Below are 23,775 nucleotides of genomic sequence, written 5' to 3' on the forward strand. Positions count from 1 at the left end.
ATGAGAACCCAGGGGTAATTCTGTAAGGAGACACGACATTAGAGCCTCGTTTCACAAATGAGGTTATACGGGCTTGTTAACGAGAAGTTAACCGACTTACCCAAAGTCACACAGATAGTACATATGGAGGTAGGACCTGAACTTACAGCCTGTGACTCCAAGACAAGTGCTCTCTCAAGTTCTGATATTAGTTTGGATCTTTGCTTCCAAAATGGAGATTTGGGTATCCCCCCTCACCCCAACTCCAACCTTTTTTTTTTTTAAGATTTTATTTCGAGAGAGAGAGCATGAGCAAGGGGAGGGGCAAGCAGACTCCCCGCTGAGCAGGGAGCCCAATGTGGGACTTGATGCAGGACTTGATCCCAGGACTCTGGGATCGTGACCTGAGCTGAAGGCAGATGCCCAACCAGCTGAGCCATCCAGGTGCCCAGGAAGCTCATATTTCAAAAGCCAGGTAGAGAAAAAGGAGTCCTGGGAAGACCAGCTGTTTATTGAGGATAGTGCTTTTCAGCTCTCTCTCGCCCTACCCTTAGTCAGGGACCAGGTTCTTAGAGGCTGGCAGGATAGACCGGGAGGGTCAGGACTACGAGGGCAGGGTCTGAACAGAGCACACAGCCCTCTTCCTAGAGAACTCCCCAGCCAGGCAAAGGGCCTCCCACTTTCTCTAGCAGCCCCCGGGTACACAGGGAACCACAGCTTTAGCCCCAACGTTGAAGAATGATACTTCCTGGCATATAGTAAACAAAATAGTTGCTCTTAACTCCTCCCAGCCTCCTTTGCAGATAGACGGGCAGCACCCTTGAGGATTCCAGCTGAGAAGGAATGTCAGGTACCACTTGCAAAGACCTGAGTTGCTTACAATAAATATAAACAGGTCAGCATGCCAGGTCCCGGTGCTCTGAGGACTAGGGGTGGGGCGGCATGGGGACTCTCTCTTCCTTCTTCTCTGTAGGTGGGCCCTTCAGAGTTTTGAACACCTGGCTGTCGTTTGAACCATCTACATGGAACTATTAAAGGGGACTTGGCACATAACAGTGACTGGCCTTGTCTAAAGACAGTTATTCCATCCCAGTGCCTGCCAGAGCCAAGAGCTCTGTGAGTAAGATAAGCCATGCAGCCCTCAGGACGATTTGTCAGGTAAATTCCCGCTGAAGTCCATCTGCCCAAGCAAGCCCGGGCATGTGGGAGAAGAGTGACTACTCTATCTTGGGAGGCCCTAAATTTGGCCATCCAAGGAGAGACCCACTCCACAAATCCTTGTAACCTTAACAGCACAGCACTCATGTTAAGAACATTAAGAGAAAGGAGTCAAGACCAAGAGCAGGTTAGGAGTTTATGAAGTGCTTTTCACATCCACCCTCAGGACAGATAGTCAGGTAGGCAAATATTAACATCCCTGTTTAATAGTGGGGAAAACATAAGCTCAGAAAAGTTAAGTGACTTGACCACGGCCACATAGCTGGTGAGCGAGGGCGCGAAGGTTCTGCTGTACACGCAGGCACACTCCCCGTGGTGAGGGCTAAGAGAGGACACACCGTCTGCTGAGGAAAGCTGGAAAGTGCACTGCCAAAGTTCCCCACCAGGCGAGGAAACCTGTCACAGCTCAGAGTCTACAGGGCAGAAACAGCAAAAGGGCAAAAAAGACTCTTTGAAGTCCCTTGCATTTACTCAATTAATTCTCACAACAACCCTAATTAGTAGGTATAATCATCTCCATTTTACATGAGACGAAAAACAGGCTCAGAAAACCGCGTCGGGGGTCACAAAGAAGCACATAGTGGCGTCCGAACTGGAACCCGGAAGAAGCCTGCCTGTCTTCCTTTACTCCATGCTTCCCCCTGGTGGTGAATAGGGAAGAGTGCACAGAAGCCACCTTGTGCCAGGCAAAGGGGAGTTCAGAATCCATTCAATAAATCTTTTCTGAAGCCCACTTTATACCAAGTCTTGTACTTGGCTCTAGGAACACAGTAATCAACAAGATAGACAGCACGCCACTGAGAGACAAGCAGAAACATGAGAGGCGTCTAGAGCAGGGATCAGATGGGCAAAGGAAGTGTGTCAGGGGTCAGGGGATGGAACAATGTGTACCAAAGTCCAGAGCCCAGAGGAGCGGCACTTCCTTTTCCTAAAACAGTTCAGTCTGGCCAGGGTGTGAGGGATGAAGTTGGAGAAGTAAGGAGGGGCCAGGTCTAAAAGGGAAACAAAAGGCAAGAAAGGATAGGACTCATTAGGAAGCCACTAAGTAACCCAGGAAGTTGATCATGGGCCCCAGGATAGTAGTGCCATTCAACAAATGTTCTAGTGCTAGCATGTGCTCGGCACTATTGATGCTGTGGGCATATCTTCACAAGGAGAAGCTCTTATGGAGCCTGCACTCTAGTCAGAAAAATAAATGCATAGATGTGTAATATCAAGCACTGATCAATACCATCAGAGAACAAAAAAACAGGACAAGGTGTATTGGTTGATTAGGACTGCCATAACAAAACACAACAGATCAGTATTCTGTGGCTTAAACCACAGAAATGTATTTCCTCACAGTTCTGGAGGCTAGAAGTCTGAGATCATGGTGTCGACAGGGTTGATTTCTTCTGAGGCCTCTCTCCTTTGCTTATGGAGGGCCGCCTTCTCCCTGTGTCTTCACATGGTCTACCCTCTGTGTCAGTGTCCTAATTTCTCCTCTAATGATGATTCGCGTAAGTCATTGGATTGGGGCCCACGCATATGACTTTTTACCTTAATTACCTCTTTAAAAACCCTATCTCCACACATAGCCACATTGAGGTACTGGGAGTTAGGACTTCAACATATGAATTTTGAGGGGACATAATTCAGCCTACAGCACAAGGTGATAGAGTATAACCAAGGCTGGAGGTAGAGGGAAGACAAAGGTCTGAAATTTTTATGTAGGATAATATGGGAGGGCCTCTCTGAGATGGCACTGAGATATGCACTCTGAGATATGAATGAAGAGTGGAAGCTAACCATGCAAATATTAGGAGAACATTCCAAGGACAGGGAATAGCTTGTGCAAAGGTCCTGAGCTGAGGTAAGGACATGACACAGGGCTATGTGGCATACAAGAACAGCAAGATGGCTACTGCTGCTGGAGGACAGTGAGAAGAGATAGGAGAGGATGTCGTAAGCCCTTGATGACTGGCTTTTTCTTTGAGATGGGAAGCTGGGGGTGAATTCTGAGCAGAAGAGTGACATGATCTGACTGTATTTTCAAAGCACCTATGCTAAGAAGAGGGGGGGGAAAAAGAAAAGGGCAATAACAGGGGGACTTTGAACAGGAGAGAGATGATGCTGACACTAAATAACAATGGAAGTCTTGAGAGAAGGTCAGTTCTGGATATAGTTTGAAGAGAGACATAATAGGATTTACTGACGCATCAGATGCAGGACATGAGAAACAGGGAGGAGGCACGGGTAATTCCCAAGTTCTTAGCCCAAGTAACTGCATGAAGGGCAGTCCCATTTACCTAGATGGGGTAGCCTGTGGAGAAAGTAGGTTTGGAGAGGCAAGAAAATTAAGAGTTTATCATGGACAATGGGAAGTTTAATATAAATTAAATTATTCTAAACATCCATTTAGAGCTACTGAGTAGACAGTTGAAATGAAGCTAGAATTCAAGAGAAAAGTCCAGATTGAAGGTAAAAATTTAGGAGCCATTGTGTAAAAATATTTTAAACTATGGAACTATTTGAAGGAAAGAATATCCAATGGAAAAAAGACAGTCTCGTCAACAAATGGTGTTGGGAATACTGGACAGCAACATGCAGCAAAATAAAACTGGACCATTCTTACAACAAACACAAAAATTTATTCAAAATGGATGAAAGATCTAAATGTGAGACAGGAAACCATCAAAATTCTAGAGGAGAACACAGGCAGTAACCTCTTTGACCTCGGCTGTGGCAACTCTTACTAGACACGTCTCCGGAGGCAAGGGAAACAAAAGCAAAAATGAACTGTTGGAATTTCATCAAGATAAAAAGCTTCTACACAAATAAAATAAATAAATAAATAGCTTCTACACAGTGAAGGAAACAACAAAACTAAAAGGCAGTCTACAGAATGGAAGAAGATACTTGCAAGTGACATATCTGATAAAGGATTAGTTTTTAAAATCTATAAAGAACTTTTCAAACTCAACACCCAAAAAACAAATAATCCAGTTACGAAATGGGCAGAAGACATGAACAGACACACCTTTCCAAAGAAGACATCCAGACAGCTAACAGACACATGAAAAGATGCTCAAAATCACCCATCATCAGGGAAGTAACAAATCAAAATCATGAGATACCACCTCAAACCCGTCAGAATGGCTAAAATTAACAACACAGGAAACAACAGGTGTTGGCAAGAATGCAGAGAAAGGGGAACCCTCTTGCACTGTTGGTGGGAATGCAAACTGGTGCAGCCACTCTGGAGAACAGCAGGGAGGTTCCTCAAAAAGTTAAAAAAAGAACTACCCTACGATCCAGCAATTGCACTACTAGGAATTTACCCAAAGGATACAAAAATACAGATTTGAAGGGGTACTCGCACCCCAATCTTTATAGCTGCATTATGAATAATAGCCAAACCATGGAGATAGCCCAAATGTCCATCGACTAATGAATGGATAAACAATAGAATATTACTCCGCTATCAAAAAAAAAAAAAAAAAGAAATCTTGCCATTTGCAATGACGTGGATGGAGCTAGAATGTATTATGCTCAGTGAAATAAGTCATTCAGAGAAAGACAAATACCATGTGATCTCACTCATGTGTGGAATTCAAGAAAGAAAGCAGATGAACATATGAGAAGGGAGAAAAGAAAAAAAGGAGAGAGAAAAACAAACTATAAGAGACTCTTAATAGAGAACCGAGGGTTGATGGAGGGAGGTGGGTGGGGGCTGGGCTAGATGGGTGATGGGCATTAAGGAGGGCACTTGTGATGAGCACTGGGTGTTGTATGTAAGTGATGAATTCTACTCTAGAAACCAATATTATACTGTACATTCAATAACTAAAATTTAAATAAAAATAAATTAAAAATAAAAAACATAACACATGAACAAATAAAAAGCAGAATCAGACCCATAAAAATAAAATAAACTATGGAACTGCTTGAGATCATATGAGAAATGGTAGAGAAAAGATCTAAGGACTAAGCCCTGAGATACTCCAACATTCGGAGATTAGGAAAAGGTAGATTCAGCAAAAATTAAGAAGTTGAGAATCTGGAGGAAAACCAAGAGCGTATTTGTCATGGAAGCCAAATGAAGAAAATATTCCGTGACTGCTGATGAGAAGCTGAGTAAGACTGGAAATTGGCTATTGGATTTAGCACTCAGAGGTCGCTGATGATGTTGACAAAAGCTGTTTCCGTGGAGTGGTGGGGTGAATACTTAATCACAGTTGGTTCAAGAGAGAAAGGAAACGGAAGAATCAGAGATGGCAAGTATAAAGGACTCTTTTGATACGTTCTGCTGTGAAGGGGAAAGAAAGTAGCATAGCAGTTCAAAGATGTGGGAAAAAATTTTAAGATAGGAGATTTTACAGCATATTTGTATGCTAATGGGAATAATTAGGGTAGGAAGATGAAAGCAACAATGCAGAAAAAAGAGAATTGTAGGAATCAGTGCAAAGCTGGAGGTTGATCTTAGATAGGAGTGGGGATGGTTCATTCTTAGTAACAGGAAGGAAGGTCTTATGGGTTAAGAGATTTGGTGGTGGTGGGGGTGAAGGTGACATGGAATTCTCTTCTGGTTGCTTTTACTTTCTTAGTGAAATAAGAAATATAGTGATCAGAGTGAGGATGGGGAGGGGACAACAGTGGTCAAAGATGGAAAGATGTGGATAGACTGAAACAGTAAACAGGAGAGACTTCTAGAACTTAACTGATTAGATGCAGGAAAACGTGAGAGGAAAAGATAAGGATGGGTAACTGGTTTAGCAACTGAGTAGATGATGGAGATGTCTTTCATTCAGATACAGAAGGCTGAGGAAAGAGCAGGTCTGAGAGGAGAGAGGGGTTTGATTCTGATGTGGAAAATTCTGTGCCTCTGGGACATCCAGGTGGTCATGAGTGTCTGAAGCTCAGATGAAAAAAACTTCAGCTAGAGAAGTAGGTCTGGGAATCGTCAGCATAAAGATGGTTGGACGTGGAAAGGTTTTTTTGACTGCTATTTTCCCTAAGAGATTGGTGGTTTGAGATCAGAGCAAGTTTGAAAGAGCTTCTGGGGAAGAATGACAAAATTGACAAGGATAAGGAAATGGGGGATCATCAGGTACCTTTGGGGGCCCAGTTAAAGGTGGAGTTCTTATGCTGAGAGTTGTTCCAGCCCGCCACTGCAGAGCCCTCATCCTTGCTCCAGGAGCTCCAGCCACCAGAAGCTGAGAGTCTGTCCTGTATCTTCCAGCTGGGGCTCCACAGCAGGGCTCCATTTCACCCACCAGCAACGTACCCTGACCTCCAAGCTTACCTTTTACCTACACACAACACCCTTTCCTCCTTGCTTACCTGGTTAACTCTCACTCACCTTTCCTACTCAGATGAGGACGGAACCTCTCTAAAAGCCTTTCTAAATTGCTCCATCCCGGCCCCTGCCAGCTGGGGCTGGGGGGTTTCTTGTCTGTCCCCAAATAGCCCTGATACACCTTATCACAGAATGAAACATGCTGCATTGCCATCATTGACTTATCTGCCTCGCCCACTGGGCTAAACCAACTTCAGGGCAGAACCTTTTCACTTTTATAATTCCCACTACGTAGTAGGTGCTCAATATGTGTTTGTGAAATGAAGACAGGGAAAAAGAACTCAGGTCCCAGACCAACACTATTCAGTAGGGTCATGATGTCCCCAGCCTGCATCATGGAAGAGGCTTCTGGACATGGTAATCAAGCAACAAAATAGGAAATGCCCCTTTGGTCTCAACACCTCTCCTCGTTTCAAAAAGAGACCTCAGAATAACTACTGGAAGGAAATAAAACCCTTGTTAAAATACATTAACCTTTGTTCCTGCCTTCCCAAACATGACAGCCAGAGGCAGGGTGTAAAGGCATTTATTGAAAAACCAACACATCCTGTTTGTACAAATCAGTCACTCCCCATTTCCAAGTTCCATCACCTGTACTTGAGAGCAGAGTGTGTGGTATTTTTCTGGGCTCAAGGTATAAACTGAAATGGTGTTTAAGAACTTGTCCAGTGGACAGAGCCGGTCAGGGCAACCTTTTGGCACCTGCTCCTGTGGAAGAGACAGAATTCAGCAAGGCCACTGAGGACGCTGGCCTGCTATCTTCACCTGTGCCCAGAGGTCTGAGAGGCTTCGACCCGACGGTGTGCGCGCGCACACCTAACAGCCAGGAAGGCCCCGCCAGCCGGTCAGCTTCCAGAGTAGGAGCACCGTGCCCTGCTTGTGACAGTCACTCAAGAACTGCTTGTTGAACTGACTGGGGAGACCCAGTCACATCATACCCCTAGGCTGGGAGGGCGACAGGTCTAATCGCTGGGAGACGCTCTAGCGTCTGCCCTGGACAGCAACCTGCAGAAGCAGCCGAGGCCCCACCAGCACTGACGACTCACACCGCCTCCCAAAGGCACCACCATTAATTTTCAAAACAGGCCTCCCAGTCAGGATCTTACATCCTGACAGAGACACTCAGGGGAAGAGGAGGGTGGTCCTGTTTCTAGGAGTCCGCAGCAGGACGTGCGGTAAGGCCCAAGTCCCAGCCTGCCACCATATTTCCTGTTCTGCCTTATCTCTGGGTCATGGCTGTGAGCCATACCATCGGATCCAGAGAGCTGACTGTACCAAGGAGACTCCACTGAGCCTGAGGAGGGAGACTTGGTGCTAAACCAGGTGGGTGGGGTTCGAGGGAGGGTGCCTAGCTACCACCCAGTTGCACCTCACAGGTCTTACCTCCCCGTGGTAATAGAGCTGCACAAACCACTCCTTAGATTCCCGGTGCTGGTAGAGTTCCATGGTCAGATCAACAGCAAATGGGGGCCATTTGTGGTCAAAAATCCCCAGGGTGATCAGGAGAGGTATGAGGGTCACATCATGAGCTGCGTAGAGGTACAGCTTTCTGCAAGGAGAAAAGAGTCCACAGTCCTTCACCTCAGGACTCTGGAGGCCAGGACACTGTCTGCCTCCTTTGAGTAAGAAACAACACTTGCCTCAGAAACCAGGTGACATCCAGAAGTCAGTCAGCCTGGTATAAAACTCCTCTGAAGGAGATGGTAGGGGGAAACCTTATTCCCACCCCCACATTTTCATGAGAAGGGATCACCACTGGCGTAGCTCTCCTGGTCCCTTCCTGTCCACCTGCTTGCCCACCCACCCACTCGCTCCTCCCTGGGTGACCTTTAAAGTAGAAACCGAGCATGTATGGCCTGGCCCTAGCTCCCGTCTCTCCTTGGGATGTGCCTGCCTGTGGCAGATGCTCTTCTTACGCTCAGCCGTGCGGTGAGTTTAGTAGAGCACGTGCTCCTCCTTGTTGCGAGGCTTGCAGTTTGGGGGAATTAAGTTCATTTCAAAGGACTATTAAGAAGCCCGTTTGGCCTTCAACATATGCTCCCAATGGCTTTCATCAGTAAGAAAGGTGCCATATTAATCTATATGTGCCTGCCCCTGTATCTATCTCCGAGGAAAGATCGAGGACTTGATGTGTTCACTCCTCCACTAGAAGAACAGCACTAGGGGCGCCTGGGTGGCTCAGTCGTTAAGCGTCTGCCTTCGGCTCAGGGCGTAATCCCGGAGTCCTGGGATCGAGCCCCACGTCAGGCTCCTCCGCTGGGAGCCTGCTTCTTCCTCTCCCACTCCCCCTGCTTATGTTCCCTCTCTCGCTGGCTGTCCCTATCTCTGTCGAATAAATAAATAAAATCTTTAAAAAAAAAAAAAAAAGAGCAGCACTAGTATTCTATGATGTAAGGTCGAGGGGGGCAAGGTGGCCAGGACCAGTTAGAGATGTGCTGTCACTGCAGGTGCTGAGGAGACGGAAGGGCGCTGGCACAATCTCTGTTATAAATCTGGCCCAAAGCTCCTGAATATCCCTATTTCCCCTCCCCGGCCCCTCCCGTTCCCACACGCGTGCACTTCTAGCTATGGTACAATCTCTCTCAAGAAGGCAGCCTACAGCCGTGCTTCTCCGATAGTGGGGTGCACACAGACCCCCTGAGGAGCTTGTGAAAATGCAGATTCTGACCCAGTGAGTCGGTCAGAACTAACAAGCTCGCAGGCAGTGTGAAGCTGTCTACCCGCAGAGCACGCTCTGCCCGGCAAGTGCCCGGGACACATCACGCTCCAAACCCGTGCCCCGCACTGGGGCTCCGGGCACTACGAAAGGGGCGACGGACGCGCAGGACCTCCTTCCAAAGTTTAAAAATGCCAGGTGGATAGCACACCCTTCTGTACACTCAGTGCGGGTGTTCGAACTAAACAACCTATTAAGCCGTTATATTGGTGTGACATCATAATTAGCTACTCTTTCATACATGTTCAGTTAGTAAAATAAATAAATTAATTAATTAAATTAATTAATTAATTTAGCGTTCTTTCTTGCTAACATAAAAATTTCAAACCATGGTAGGACAGGTGCAGCAGGAAGAAAGGTAACGATGTTGTGAACATCTTTGGGACCCATAACTCCATTCGGTCACTGTCGGCCTGGTTGTTGCCCCTCTAAAACCTGGGTTCCCTCCCCGCAGCCAGAGCCCCCCTGTCCTCAGCCGCGCAAAGCAGAGCTGCTGCGGCAGGTACCTGGTCTTGCCGGGTGGAGTGCCAGGGTCCACGACGTTCAGCAGGTTGCTCTCCAGGATATGAAGCAACGGGCCCACGGCCATCTGAAGGTTTTCCCTACGGCAAGGAAACAACACTGAGGCAGCCAGCGGGCACTGGCACACGGGAAGGGCAGGCTGGGTCTGCCCGCTGACCTCATGAGCCCAGTCAGAGCTGAGAAGACAAGGAATGCGTGAGGGACAGCGACAGGCAGGAAGGGGAGAAACGGCACCGCCTGCGGTTTGAGGGCCCTCTGTGCACAAAGACTCCTACTACAAAAGCACCACGGTACGTCCCGGTAAGAACACACCTGCGATGGGACTGGTAACTGGGATACGTCATGAAGAACTAGGCCTCCAGGAATAGAAGAACAAAGCTGGGAAGGACAGGGTCTAGTGATCAGGAATTCCAGAAGGCCCTTAGAAAAGTAATCAGGAGGAACAGCATCCTGAGCTCTGCTTCCCAGGTGCCAGCCCCTCTTCTTTGGACTGTGAGGACGTGTCCTATCTATTTGGAGTAACGCACAGTTCAGCGGCAGCGCTCGCAGGGCAGGCGCTGTGGCTCCACCACTTTCACCCTCGGGTTTGCCGCCTCGGGATCACAAGGTGGTTACTGCAACTGCGCGCCTGCCATCTCACGGTGCCAAACAAAGCAGGGACCTGTGCCAGTGAGCGGCCAAAAGACTTGGTGTGGGTGCCTCTCACCTTTGATCAAAGAGGGGGAAAACACCTCTTCCAGAATTCCCAGAGCCCAATCATGAACAAAAGGGAGCAGGGTATTCAGGATGGGCTTAGACCAATCTTTCTTTCATGGCAACTGGGTAAATAAATGACCACCTTTCTAAGTCAAGGCATCAACATGCAATGGATGAGGAGCAGGCAACCAATACTGTATGCAACATACACTTTCCAGAAGAATGTACGCAGGCCAAGTCAAGCTGGGTGGCACTGCGAGTCCATCTAATTTGTCCTTGAAGAAACATCAGTTTTATGAAACCAGAGCTAACCGAAATGGGAAGAAGAATCAGATCTTGTTTAAAATGCTTAAACTATAGCCATTGTCCAAATCCGACCCACTTGCCTGTTTTGTAAATACAGTGTTATTGGAATCTAGCTGCGCCCACTTGTTTGCATATCATCTATGGCTGTGTTCACGCTACACTGGCAGAGAAGAGCAGCTGCAACAGATAATGCATGGGCTACAAAGCCTGAAATATTTACTAAGTGTGTGTGTGTGAGGGGGGGAGGACAGTGAGTGACAATTTAGGTCTACTGGGGCCACTTCAGGAACAGAGAGGGAAGGCGGCAAAGCATAGTGAGCAGTAGCAAGCTGGGCGGTGTGGCTGGAATCTTCTGGATGCACTGACTCTGAGTGGGAGAAGAGCAGCCAGAGATTCTTACTCTTATGCAACAGGCCCTGCAAATTCTTAAAATATTAGCTGCTTTTTCCTCCCCAGGACTGATCCTCTATTTCCCGTCTCCTCCTCTACCAAGTTACCTATCCTGAGTGTAAGCCAAATGTTCTTAACCAATCAAAGAAAGGTGTTTTTTGTTCTAGTTGTTGTTGTTGTTGTTTTAATTTGGTAAGAGAGAAACTCTCCGTTCTGGTAGGCAAGAAACAGACCTTCTAAAAACAAAGCCCTAAGTCCCAGCAACGTAAAAAACACAGCACTGACAGAAGATCTGGTCCAAGTCCTGGCTCTGCCACTTGCTAGCCATGCCGAGGTGAGACAGCCCACATCACTCGGGTCCAGTTTCTTCAGCTCTAAAGCCAGGACTTGGACGAGGTCAAGGATAATGACACCTCCCTCATGGTGAGCACAGGGAAATGACTTGTAAGTTGTAAACTGAAGAACAATGTGAGCAATCATTTTTCGGTCATCAGCTCTCCCCACCCAAATCCTTTGAAACTTAAAGTGAAAGGGGGAAAAGTTAGTGATTAAGAGAAACTCAGCTGAGTGGTAGCTCCTGGTTCTGTTTAACAGCTAACAGAAGCCCCAGGTCACCAGACCCAGCTCCAGAAGTGTAAGGACAGAGGGCTGAATCCATTCACTAGGCCCGCAGAACCTGGTGATTTCTACCTCAGCACATATAAAGACCCAGCTGGCAGGTGTAAGCCGGCCGGGTGAACCTCTTCCCCACACACTGAGAGGGCTGGCCAAGCGTGACTTGATGCCAGCAGCTGGAGAAGCTCCTCACCTGTCTTCCCCGTGCATGACGTACAAGGCTGTGTCCACAGCTCTCTGCTCAATTATCCGTGCAAATGTCTTCAGCGTGGGGCAGCTCGGGAGGCTGTGCACCTGAAAGGACCACGGGGACAGTTTTACAAAGAAATGCTTCTTGTTCACGGAGCCTGGCAGCTCATCAGCTGCCACAGAGCCTTCAGGGGCCTGTCTTCTCCCAGGGAGGGCCTGAACAGCTCAAAAAGCTACGTCCCCAAGGCCCTTCTGAAGCAATTCCTAGAGATCTGAAGGCCCAGGGGAGAAGGAAAAAAAAAAAAAAGCTGTTTTCCCTCCCTTTCTGATGGCTCCCCACCCACTTCAAAATGAAAAACATTTGTATTTTTTAAAACCATAAAAAATAAGTAAATAAAATACAGAGTAAGGAATTCATAAATTTCTACATGACTTTCATTTTCCCCAAAATTGATTTCTAAAAAGTATGCCGTGTAAATACTTTATATGAACCCTCATCTCGTAACCTTACATCTATTTGACCCGTAAGCACAGGGCATTTCTGCCTTCAGGGCACACTGTCATCCTGACAAGAGAGGGAAGGAGGATCCAAGCTACGCTGCACCTTTGCAAGTCTGGCTTTTGAATCTAGAGAAGGCTTTCCCATTGTGTGGTCTTCAGTATTTATTAGATAAAAAAGATTCTATGGCTAAATAAGTTTGGGGGAAATAGATTTAAAGATTGACCAACTTTCTTTACTTAGATTCTTTAATATGCTGCTGTGCATACAGACTCTCCAAAAGTGATATAACAGGGATTCTGAAACTTTTATTAGACAACAATCCCCCCACCCATCCCCCACCCCACCCCTGCCTGCCCACAGTATACACACATCGCAGGTATTCTGGAGAATATGCCTCAAGAAATTCTGATCTAGAGTTAAATATCCATGCGCCTAACCAAGTAAGGAGTCCTCCCTGATTGTGGCCTATCCCTCAGTTCCCACAGCCATTCCCCCTCTAAGTCCTACTACAGCTGCCTCCACCCACTCCCCTCTAACCCAGTTCTAACTCAGAAGCCTTCCTACCCCCGGCTCCCCCACCCCCAGGGCTAGAGGAGGACAGTCATCCAACCTGCTCGGCAGCCATATTGTCAAAGAGGCTGAGGAAGTCGACTCCATCGTTACTGGTGATGCCCATCCCTTCCTTCACCTTTTGCAAATCCTCTGAGATTCCTGGCTGCAAGGAGGCAGCCTGCCTCCGGCCTCTGCCAAAAAATAAAAAGTAATCCCATATATTGTATAGTAACATACAGTTTAAAAAGTGCGTCTCATTGATCTTTTGGGATCTCATTCGTTCCTCAATAACAAGACACTGGGGTTAGCTGGTATTAGTCCCATCCTACACATGAGTCAACTGGGGCTCTAGGAGTTCAAATGACATGAAAGTAAGTTAGCAGGTACCAGGGCTAGAATAAAAGCCTCAACTTCCAGATTCCACTCTAGCATTTTCTTCTGTTATACCAAAAACATTAAAACCATGGCCTAAGTCTGCTTGAAAACAATTCTCTCTCTTCTGTGGCACACACACTATATAGTCTTTGTGCAGCCCGGAAATACCTGAACACTGAAAAGCACCATCAGCCCAAACCAATCTATTCTACAGGGCAGCAAATTAGTAAGAGAAGGAAAATCTTTGTCTTCTGCTTGACCATCTGGATTTGTAGTTCGACCACTGGTTTAGCTTACTCATCTTTAACTTAACCTGTCTGTGTTTTCTTCTGCCCCTCTGAGAGCCCGCGATGGTCGAGGACAATGGTTTGTAAAGGCAAACCCCACTCAGGCTGTACATACCATCTCTCCAGCCCAGGATGTGGCTACTCCCGAGCTTGCTGTACCTTTACTATGAGCCTGCCACTGTGAACAAGAGTTTCTTCATTTCCTGGACAGCAATGTCAGGCCTTAGTGTAAAGCAATCCTTCCCACCCCTTATCCACCAACATGGCAAGCCTAGGCAGGCCCTGGGCTCAGCAGAGTAGGCCAGCAAAAGTAAAAGGCTGTCTGTCCCCCACTGGTGAGCAAGAACCCAGGGCAGTTACCTGGTTCTTTCCCGCAGGCTCCAGCAGTTTTGGTAGTTGGGGTACAAGACTTCTGAGCTTGCTTCATCAGCGTGGATGATGATGGGTCCTGGAAGGAAGGTGGGAGCACAGGCAGGAAGAGGCTTCAGCTTTCTCTTCCCAGCATCCCACCCCCTTCTCTTGTCTGCTTCAGGAGACAGATCATCAAGGTTACTCCTTAAGGACAGTACTTGCCTTCACCGTGCCCTGGCCTTACCAATAGAAGCTCTCCTATGGTCTGAGAAATGGAGAAAGCGAGTAGCAGCCTACTGTGTCTGTTCTACTGAGCCATATATAGACTAGAGCAGGCACAGACCTGGATCAGACTGGCCCTCTCCTGACCCATTCCAAAAGATTCCTGCCTTAAGGCACGACCAGCATTTGGGCATTCTAACAAAGAATGGGCTATCCCTGACTCCTATCAGAACTAGGTGACTTTCTCACTTTTCAAAGTCCAATCCTACAGACCAATATGGTGACTCAGCACATGACAGTCTAAGAAAGGTGACCACAAGGCCACAAGTTCTGTCAGCCTCACAGCCTTGCCCAAAAAGAAAGCCAGATTTTCAGATGAACTGCGAAAAGCCACACGTTAGGCTACAAACGATGTTTCTTATACAGTTGACCCTTGAACAACCAGGGGGTTAGGATCACTGATCCCCCCCACAGTTGAAAATCCTCGTATAACTTTTGATTCCCCCAAAACTTAACTACTAATAGCCTACTATGGACTGAAAGCCTTACTGATAAAATAGTTGACTAACCCATGTTCTGTATATGTATTATATACTGTGTTCTTACAATCGAGTGAGCTAGAGAAAAGAAAATGTGATTAAGAAAATCATAAGGAAAATACATTTACAGTTCTGTACTGTACTTACAAAAAAAAATCGCATGTAAGTGGACCCATGCAGTTCAAACCCATGTTGTTCAAAGGTCAACTGTATACCTCATAGTAACTCGCTACTGCTCAGAGCTTACAGGTACCTTTATCCCCTCCCATCAAGGTGCTCTAACACCTTCCCATGCTTTGCTCTGTGCCAGACATGGCAAGGGCCTGTGGTAGCTTCCCTTTCTATACAACTCAAGCCTGAACTCTGATGGCAAAAGAAAGAGCTTCTATCAGCAGCTCTCTGGAATTCACTGAGGTCAGTATGTGGGGTGATTAGGTGAATCTAAGTCCCAAAGAGCTATTGCTCTCAAACAAATTGTTCACAGTCAAAACTCCAGCAGCATATGGTAACTTTACCCTAATATCAAAATTCACAGACACACTTTGTTGATCATGATCAGAGGCCCTCTCCAAATGCATGTGTCCGCTAAGCAACAGAGCACAAAGGTGAAGAGTATGGATTCTGGAACTAGACTGCCAGAGTTTGAATCCCTGTTCTACCATTTACCAGCTTTGTGTCCCTGGGAAAGTCATTTAGCCTCTCTGTGCCTTAATTCTCTTACCTACAAATTAGGGATAATATTACCTACATCATAGGGTTATTAAAAAGAATTAAACAAGTCATGGGGCGCCTGGGTGGCTCAGTCGTTAAGCGTCTGCCTTTGGCTCAGGGCATGATCCCAGGGTCCTGGGATCGAGCCCCATGTCAGGCTCCTCCACTGGGAGCCTGCTTCTTCCTCTCCCACTCCCCCTGCTTGTGTTCCCTCTCTCGCTGGCTGTCTCTCTCTGTCAAATAAATAAATAAAATCTTTAAAAAAAAAAAAAAAAGAATTAAACAAGTCAGTATATACAAAGCTATTACAAAAAGGTTTGGTACATGATCAAATTAGAGTCCCAGGATGTTTGGGTCCAGTGGCTAGTGAAGATACCATTTCCCTCCCTGTGGGGAATGTGGGGCAGTCTCAGTCTGGCACCTGCCCGTAGGTCAGGCTGCTTCCAAGAAACAGCTTTCCTACTCCAATCATACTTTTGGTGTTCCTGAGGAGAGGACATTTGCCTTTTAGAAGCTGGGCAAGTGAAGAGCTTTCAGAAGGCCAGGCACTGTGGATTTTTCCAGAGCTCAGGGGCTCCGAGCAAAGAAGGGGCACCCCACTCTGTTTGCTTTATGTCACTTAGACATGTTGTTTTGTGTTCAGCAGCCAACTTTAGCCAGAATTAGCAGCTGTACCCAACGCAGAGTGGGGTAAGGCCAGCCTCCTCTGGCCTGGAGGTTTCTATTATTTCACATAGCTTATTCTTCTAAAGGCTGACTGAAATTTTACATCTATTTGAGATACTGATAAAGAAGCGAAGCAAGAGGGGCGCCTGGGTGGCACAGCGGTTAAGCGTCTGCCTTCGGCTCAGGGCGTGATCCCATTGTTGTGGGATTGAGCCCCACGTCAGGCTCCTCTGCTGTGAGCCTGTTTCTTCCTCTCCCACTCCCCCTGCTTGTGTTCCCTCTCTCGCTGGCTGTCTCTATGTCTGTCGAATAAATAAATAAAATCTTAAAAAAAAAAAAAAAGAAGCGAAGCAAGAACCTTTGCCTCATGGCACCATTTTAGTATTTTAATATTGGTGCGGTCATGTTGATATGAAACTCAGACTGGCAATTAAACGTAAATTTGAATCAAGTACAAATGACAAAATACAGTTCCATTTGATAGTCAAAGGGCCTCAATACATGAGATCCATGAGGGAAAATAATAAATGTGGTCCTTAGTGGGGAAAGGTTGGGTACCATTAGCTGCAATCACTCACTGGTTGAAAATGTCAAAACCCAAACTCACTAGACTTTCTCAGTGGGGAAAGGCTGAAGAGAATACTGTTAATACCATCAGGGTCATGCTGTGGATTATCACCAAGACCGGAGCAATAGCAGCAGGCTTGGGTCTCAGTTAAGTGTCCCTCCAGCCCTCCTTCTTTTCAGCAGTGTCTTACCTAAGCAAAAAGCCCCAATACTGTTCACAAGACCTGGCTAGGACTGCCTCATGCAGCCTGTGTAGAAGCTTAAGAGGAGAAGTCAGGAGCCAGAGGCACGGCAGAGTGGCCGACGCATTGCTGCAGATATGGACGTCAGGGCGGCAAGGGCAGCAGAAGGCCAGAAAAGGGGGGTTCACTAGAGTAGGTACAGCATGGAAGCCACATGTGCAGGAGAAGAGAAACCAAAGGAACAGGCACCAAGAAAGAGGGAGGGGAGGGCTTTGGAAGTAATAAGAAAGCTCCTCTGGGATAGGGGCTGACTTCTAGACTCCAAACTCGAACCTTCTTTCTGACATTGGAAAAGTCCAGCCAGCAAACACCGGGTAGACTCCAGATTCCGATATATATTAGTGGAACGGACACTGGAAAAAAAAAAGGTAGAGACATTCATAAAAGGAACATTCAATTATATATACTACCGTATCCCACAGAGCAGCTGGGAGGCTTTATGATCATGTAAGGGGAGCTACGGGGCTGGGCAGAATCTTTTCTCTCTCTGGGGGATGGCTGCCCCAAGGTACCCAAAGCCAATGAATGTCACCTCCATCGACATTCCCGATTATACAAGGGAAACTGCCCCAAACTATGCTGGGTGAGAATGGGAACCGTCGGGGGGGAGGGGTCAGTACAGGTTTCCTCACGCTTAAGACCTTAAACTGGGTGCAACATCCCTTTTTCAAGTGACTCACAAGACTTCCAGTGAATTGAAGGTTGGCGAAAGAAAGGGGATGTCCTCCACATAGTTCTTCCTCAGCCTCTCTCCTAGGGCAAACATCTGCTGCATGCCCATGTTGGTCAGCTGTCCAGCAAACATGCCCCCCTAATGTGGGGCAGAAAGATAGAACAGAATGAAAATACCTCACAGCCTGCTAAACTCAGCCCAGAGAAAACCAAGGATACTTTACAGTGGGTTTCCCAGAGGAGGGAAGCATTGCTCACCTTCAGTTTGGTTTCATGGTATTGAGAGTCGAAAGGAGAATGTGGTTTCGGGCCACCAGCTAGATTGGTGACAGTGTAATCAAACTGAGTTTGGGGTGGGACCTCTAATAGCTGAAGATTCCACTCTGCCTGTTGTGACCACAAAAAACAACACATTGTTTAGAAGGTTCTTGAAACTTAGAGCAGTAATATCTAGCAGCACCTGGAAGACATAGCTAGAATCACCCACAACTTTCCCATGGGAAGGAAAGAAAGAAACTTTAACTCCAGCTTCAATTAAGAGAAGAAAAGTCTGTAATTTATTATGCCAGGCGTCCTTAGCCCAAGTCCCCTTATTGTTCCACTAGTACTCACTGTTAAGATGTCGCTCTGGCACTAAGACCAGACTGCAGTCAAGGGGAGAAATGGCCAGAATGCCTGGCCTGCAAACACTTGGTAAATGAATGAATGAATGAATGAATGAATGAGCAAACAAATGAATGAGTATAATATAATCTCAGTGAGCACACACATGTAAGAATTTTTTAGGAATCGACCTGTAGGTTTCTATGCCTCCCCGCCCTTAAGGGCTCTACTTCATGTCCCTTGTAACTACCACCTATTTCCCTTCCTTTCATCCCATCTCTCAAACAAGTAGCTGCCCCCTAAGAAACCTTCACTTCTTCACCACCTTCCTTTTCTCCTTGCAATCCGGCTCCTGCTCCACTGTACTGTAATGGCTTCGAAACATCACAAGTAGCCGCAGGTCTCAGAGCTCTAGTGCCCATGAAACTCTTACTCATTGAGTCAGATGTGATGACTACAATTTTAAAAACAAAAGTCTTTTCTTCTTCCCATATACAAGCTTCTCTTCCCAGCATACTGTCACTCGCAATGATACCACAATTCTCCTAGGCCCCAAAACTCAAACCTCTGACTTTCCCCAACTGCTCTACCAGCCATGCACTAAATTCTGTTCATCACTGGCTAGAAAAAAGTCACTCCCAAAGGTCCTTTTATCTCACTGTCAGAGTGTAATTACAGAGTCTTATTACACAGATTATCTCCCTCCCATGAATCTTGCTAAGCCATTTTCATCATATCAATAGCTTTTTCCTAGAGTTTAAGCGATAAGCACCCGGCCTTCCAGGACTCTTGGCTCAGCTCCTGTCCCCAGCTGTACTGGCACTCTCCTCTGTCCTCCCCTCCCCAGACCAGACCATGCCCATTGCTTCCTCTGCATCTTCTTTTAGCTTGCTTCCCTCGCTTGGAGGGACTCCTGTCCCTACTGCCCATCCAACTTCTCTTCAAGGTCCAATGATAGCTCAAGTCTTACTTTCCATCAGTGACTACTCCAGCTTTTAGTGGGTTTTTCTTCTCATCTGAATTCCTACAGCACTTAAAATCACAAGAATAATATTTAACTCAATTCCCCACTACTTTGTTTTGTTTTAAAACTAACATTTGAACACTTACTATGTCTTGGTCCCTCCCAGAAATATCCCAGGAGAGCACCACTGGGAATCCCAGGTTCCTTTCACACAAAGGAAGCCCTCCATTCTTTCAAAAGGCATTGTCTCACTCCCACCTGCAGCCAGTCCCCCAAACCTGAGCCTCCTCCTCCAGGGGTGCTACAGCAACTAATATCAAAAGATTGAGTCTTCAGAGCACAGATCTTCTTCCTACTATCTTTTAATCATGGCTCCTTCTTTCAAAGTTCTGATCCTATAACTTCCCTGCATAAACCTACTTCAAGGTCTCACAACTACATGATGGCCTCTGCCCCTCCCTCTCTCTCTCTCTTCACTGTTTCTTCCCTGTCCTACACACTGCCATACAACTGTGTCTCCTATAGCACCATCCTCACACTTTCTGGCCTTTCAACCTCATGTTTCTTCTACCTGAAATTTTCTTTTTCCTTTCATCTGGAAAGATTTCTGCTCATTCCACAAGATGGCTTAAATGTTCCCAGAAGCTGTGACCATGTCCCCATGCTCTCACAGCAGCCTCAGTGGCTCTTTTTGGTAGCCTTTACCAAATTGTATTAGAAGAGCTCCTTTACTAGTCCATCCTGCTCAGTAGTTCTGCTCTGGGAACAGAGACGGGGTTGTCGATTTTGAAGGCCTGGCAAAGGGCTTGGCACAGAGTGGGTACAATTAATGGCTACACCAATTTGCCAGACCTTGTGGAAGACAAAAGATGGAGATAATAGGACCCTGCCTTCTCTGGGTTCTCAGGTCTGTAGAGACAGTGCACTATGAATGTAAATGATAGCAGCACTAAAAAAGAAACCATGTGCTACAAAAAACCAGATGAAGGTCACAGTAGTTCAAAAACAAGAAGGACCTTCTCTTCTGGCTGGGAATTCAGGAAAAGTTCCATGACAGGAATGGCCTTTGAAGTGAAGAGGATTTAGACAAGCAAAGACCTGGACTTGAGAGTAAGAGGTAGGTAAGGAGAGGGTGGTATTCAGAATTCCAAGAACAGGCAGAAGTTTGAGCAAAGCAGAGACAGCGAAGAATGCATATAGGAAAGAAGTGGTTTGGTTTGCCTTAACCTGGAAGCAGTTTTCAAACTTTTTAATTAGCAAATACCAAATAGAATTTGACTTTAGATTTCCATATACAAAGGGAAAAACTGGAGTTCCTCCAGTTGAAGCAGGAGTGGGAATACAGAGCCCCAGCCACTCAGCATCCCCCAAGGCTACAGGCTCCAAAGGAATACTTTGAAAACCAGGACAGATCATAATTGGAATGGGAAGACTGATGCAGAAGCCAATTTCAAGATGTCTGCAATAGAGCTGATGAGGGCCTTAGGCCTCATCTTGGGCAGCAGGAATAGAAGGGGTAGATGCAAGACATGTGAGTCAAACCTAGCAAGTGAGTAGATAAAAGTTTTATTTAGGGGCTATGTTGGTAGGTGAACAAGGAAGAATAAAGAAAAAAATTAGTTTGATTTTGAGCCTGGGTGCCTAAGATGACAAGATGTCCTCCATGACTAAAACTAAGACCAACACAGAAGACAGGTGACAAGCTGAGTTCAGTTTTGGCCATTTTAAGTTTGAGGTACCCCCTTTGTGTTCCCAGGGCTTCCAGCATATTCCCATAATTGGATTCTCTTTTCTCTCTCCTTCAGCACATCTCTTTTACAGCCAGCACTGAATTATCCAACCTCGTAAGTCCAGTGTTTAGCCCAGGTCCTGACACCACGTCCACAGAGCCTATTCAGCCTCACTGAGAAATCTCCTGGAGCACCTGGGTGGTTCAGTCAGTTAAGCATCTGATTCTTGATTTTTGCTCAGGTCATGGTCTCAGAATCTGAGCCCCACGGTGGGCTCCTCACCCAGCAGGGAGTCTGCTTGAGATTCTTCCTCCCTCTCTCTCTGCCCCTCCCCCTGCTAGCTCTCTCTCTCTCTTAAATAAATAAGTAAATCACACACACACACACAAAAAAGAAAGAAATTTCCTCTTGTTAAGGACATCCGCCAACAGAGGATCTTTCGTGTTTCCCAGGAGATGACTCCTGGAAGTCTAGGTCATGTCAAATCTGTAGTACGTTTCCAAAATTTTAACAGATACACCAGTTCCATACATGGTATGCACCCCATATACACACTCTTATTCCTGGTCTTGCCCTTCAGCTTCCAAGTTAGTGGCAAAGATTAACTTTATAATTGTACTTATTTATGCCCCATTTTTAAGAACATAAAGTAGATGATAGCAATACCTAAAATACAGTAAAACAACCAATTCAAAGTAGGCATGAAAGACAAAAGCAAACAAGTATAGGGACAAAAATTGGACACAGAAATAGTTTCTCCAAAATGTCCACTATAAAGATCCATATGCTCAATTGTAGGTGGGCCAAAGATTCGGCGCTGAGCTTTCTGACTTTTATGTAAAGGAGAAACTCGAACAGCTAGACAAGCCTAAAGATAAAAGCAAGACAACTGTTCAGGAGAAGCATACCATTTCTAATGCTAATAGACAAATTCCTCCCAAGGGTCCTCATAAAGAGGACAGAGTAATATAATGAACATCTTTTCAGTAGTCACAGCAATGAGTTCTGTGGGATTGTGTCTCAGTTTCCCCAACACAGAGTGATGGTATCTACCAAAGCACATTTCCGTGAAGACAATACTATACCGGGATTGATACGCTACATTTCAAAGGTAAAAGAAAAAATCTACATAAAAGTAAACAAAACCCTTCCGGGTGTAGAATTTAGAATAAAGCAATGGTTTTAAACCTTGGCTGCACACTGGCATCTCAGAAAAGGTTTTTCTTTTTTAAAAGAAACTGATGCCTGAGCCCCACCCTGAGCTCATCACACCCAGATCTCCTGGGGTGGGGCCTCAACTTTTTTAATGCTATCTAGTCCAGATAATTCTAAAGCTTCACCAGAGAGGCTGTTGCCACATCTGGATGTTCTGGGCCAATTAAATCAGAATCTCCAGAAGGGAGACCCATGCATTAGTATTTTTTTAAGCTCCCCATTTGAATCCAATGTCCTGCCATGAACAAGCTGTTAAGAACAGTGCCTGGGAGGAATGAATGGACTCACTGGCACATCCTTCATGCACTGCTTCCTGAATACCGCTTCTCTTAGCTGAGCTTTGGTAAGTATTAAGTCACAGTGAGACTGATGGTATGCTTCCCAGTTTGCCTACATTATCAAATAAATAGGAACCCAAATTCCTTAGTCAATAGTGGAGCAAAGTTGGACTTTGTTTTATAAAAACTGAGGAACCTGCCTGAGTTGGAGGCCATCTTGCATAGAGGTGAGCTGAGGGAAATCTGAAAGCAGGACCACGTTTTTCTTGTGGATGTGTACTTGGATCTAACCTAATCATCAGAAAAAATAGCCAATCAAGTTCCAGAGCTTTATTTCCCAAGCACCGCTAAAGGAAGACAAGTCAACAGCCATTCAAGCCAAAAGAAAACAACTCAATAAAACATCTAATTTTAGGGGCACCTGGGTGGCTTAATCAGTTAAGCATCTGCCTTTAGCTCAAGTCATGATCCCAGGGTCCCGGGATCAAGTCTTGCATCAGGCTCCCTGTCAGCAGGTAGTCTGCTTCTCTCTCTCCTTCTGACCCTCCCCACTGCTTGTGCTCTCGCTTGCTCTCTCTCTCTCTCTCTCTCTCAAATGAATAAATTTTAAAAATCTTTTAAAAAGACATCTAATTTTAAACAATGCTACTTTCTGAAGATTTGTGAGATAACTGAATGAAGTGACTTGTCACTTTTGATCATCTATAAACCAGTCACAAGTCTGGAGACATCTACCAAAGACAATTTCCGTTTTAGAATTGTTGCCAGGCAGTCCCTTCTGACTACAATTAACAGCAGAATCAGGAAGATTAGAAAATCCCAATACCAACCTCTATCACAATGGATCTTGAAAAGAAAACCTGAGAGAAAACATCCAGAAACAAGTTACAGGAAGGTGATGACACCTGCTCAAGGCCTAAATTGAAAGAGGCTTGGTCCCACTCCTGGCTTTTATGCACACAACTTTATACGAGATAATCAAAGATGTCTAATGCATTTGCCTAAAGTCTGAGAATGTGAGCAGGCAGGAGCGGTAATGTGCCTTCCCTAATTGCGAAGCAAGGCTGTGGACTCAGATGCTTCTTATTTTGTGGCTACACAGACAGAAGATGAATGAAGATGGCATTCTACCTGAGCTACAAACTGCCCCTTCCAACATAACGGCAGAAGGTACCCATCACACACTTACTGGCTCAGGAGAAAGTCCTAAAAGAATCTAAATCTTTCTCAGCCCCTTAAGGGAGTATATATAGTGTACATACTAGGTCCAAGCCTAGACATTCAGGACTTTTTTCTCTTGGTACCACTGATAGCTTTGTTTTTTTAACAT

At 46.0% G+C, this 23,775-nt stretch overlaps 1 protein-coding gene across 3 annotated transcripts in view; it reads right to left on the reverse strand.

The window, feature by feature from the left end:
• Positions 1 to 23,775, reverse strand: part of ACP6 (acid phosphatase 6, lysophosphatidic) — a 60,953-nt gene that overhangs the window by 35,071 nt on the left and 2,107 nt on the right. For 2 of the 3 annotated variants that reach the window (XM_087866224.1, XM_087866223.1), the window contains exons 2-9: positions 17,914 to 18,042; positions 17,664 to 17,794; positions 17,257 to 17,336; positions 14,046 to 14,133; positions 13,082 to 13,214; positions 11,974 to 12,074; positions 9,758 to 9,853; positions 7,919 to 8,084 (exon numbers count right to left, since the gene is read on the reverse strand). In XM_087866224.1, the coding sequence (XP_087722350.1) occupies positions 7,919 to 8,084; positions 9,758 to 9,853; positions 11,974 to 12,074; positions 13,082 to 13,214; positions 14,046 to 14,133; positions 17,257 to 17,336; positions 17,664 to 17,794; positions 17,914 to 18,042 (924 nt within the window). Of the gene's footprint in view, positions 1 to 7,045; positions 7,244 to 7,918; positions 8,085 to 9,757; positions 9,854 to 11,973; positions 12,075 to 13,081; positions 13,215 to 14,045; positions 14,134 to 17,256; positions 17,337 to 17,663; positions 17,795 to 17,913; positions 18,043 to 23,775 lie in introns of those variants that run through there. The other variant, XM_045813585.2, reaches the window with a different exon arrangement.

This window comes from Ursus americanus, chromosome 12 (genome assembly GCF_024610735.1).
Source record: "Ursus americanus isolate L20-20 chromosome 12, mUrsAme1.1.p, whole genome shotgun sequence".
In the NCBI taxonomy this organism is placed as follows: domain Eukaryota; kingdom Metazoa; phylum Chordata; class Mammalia; order Carnivora; family Ursidae; genus Ursus; species Ursus americanus.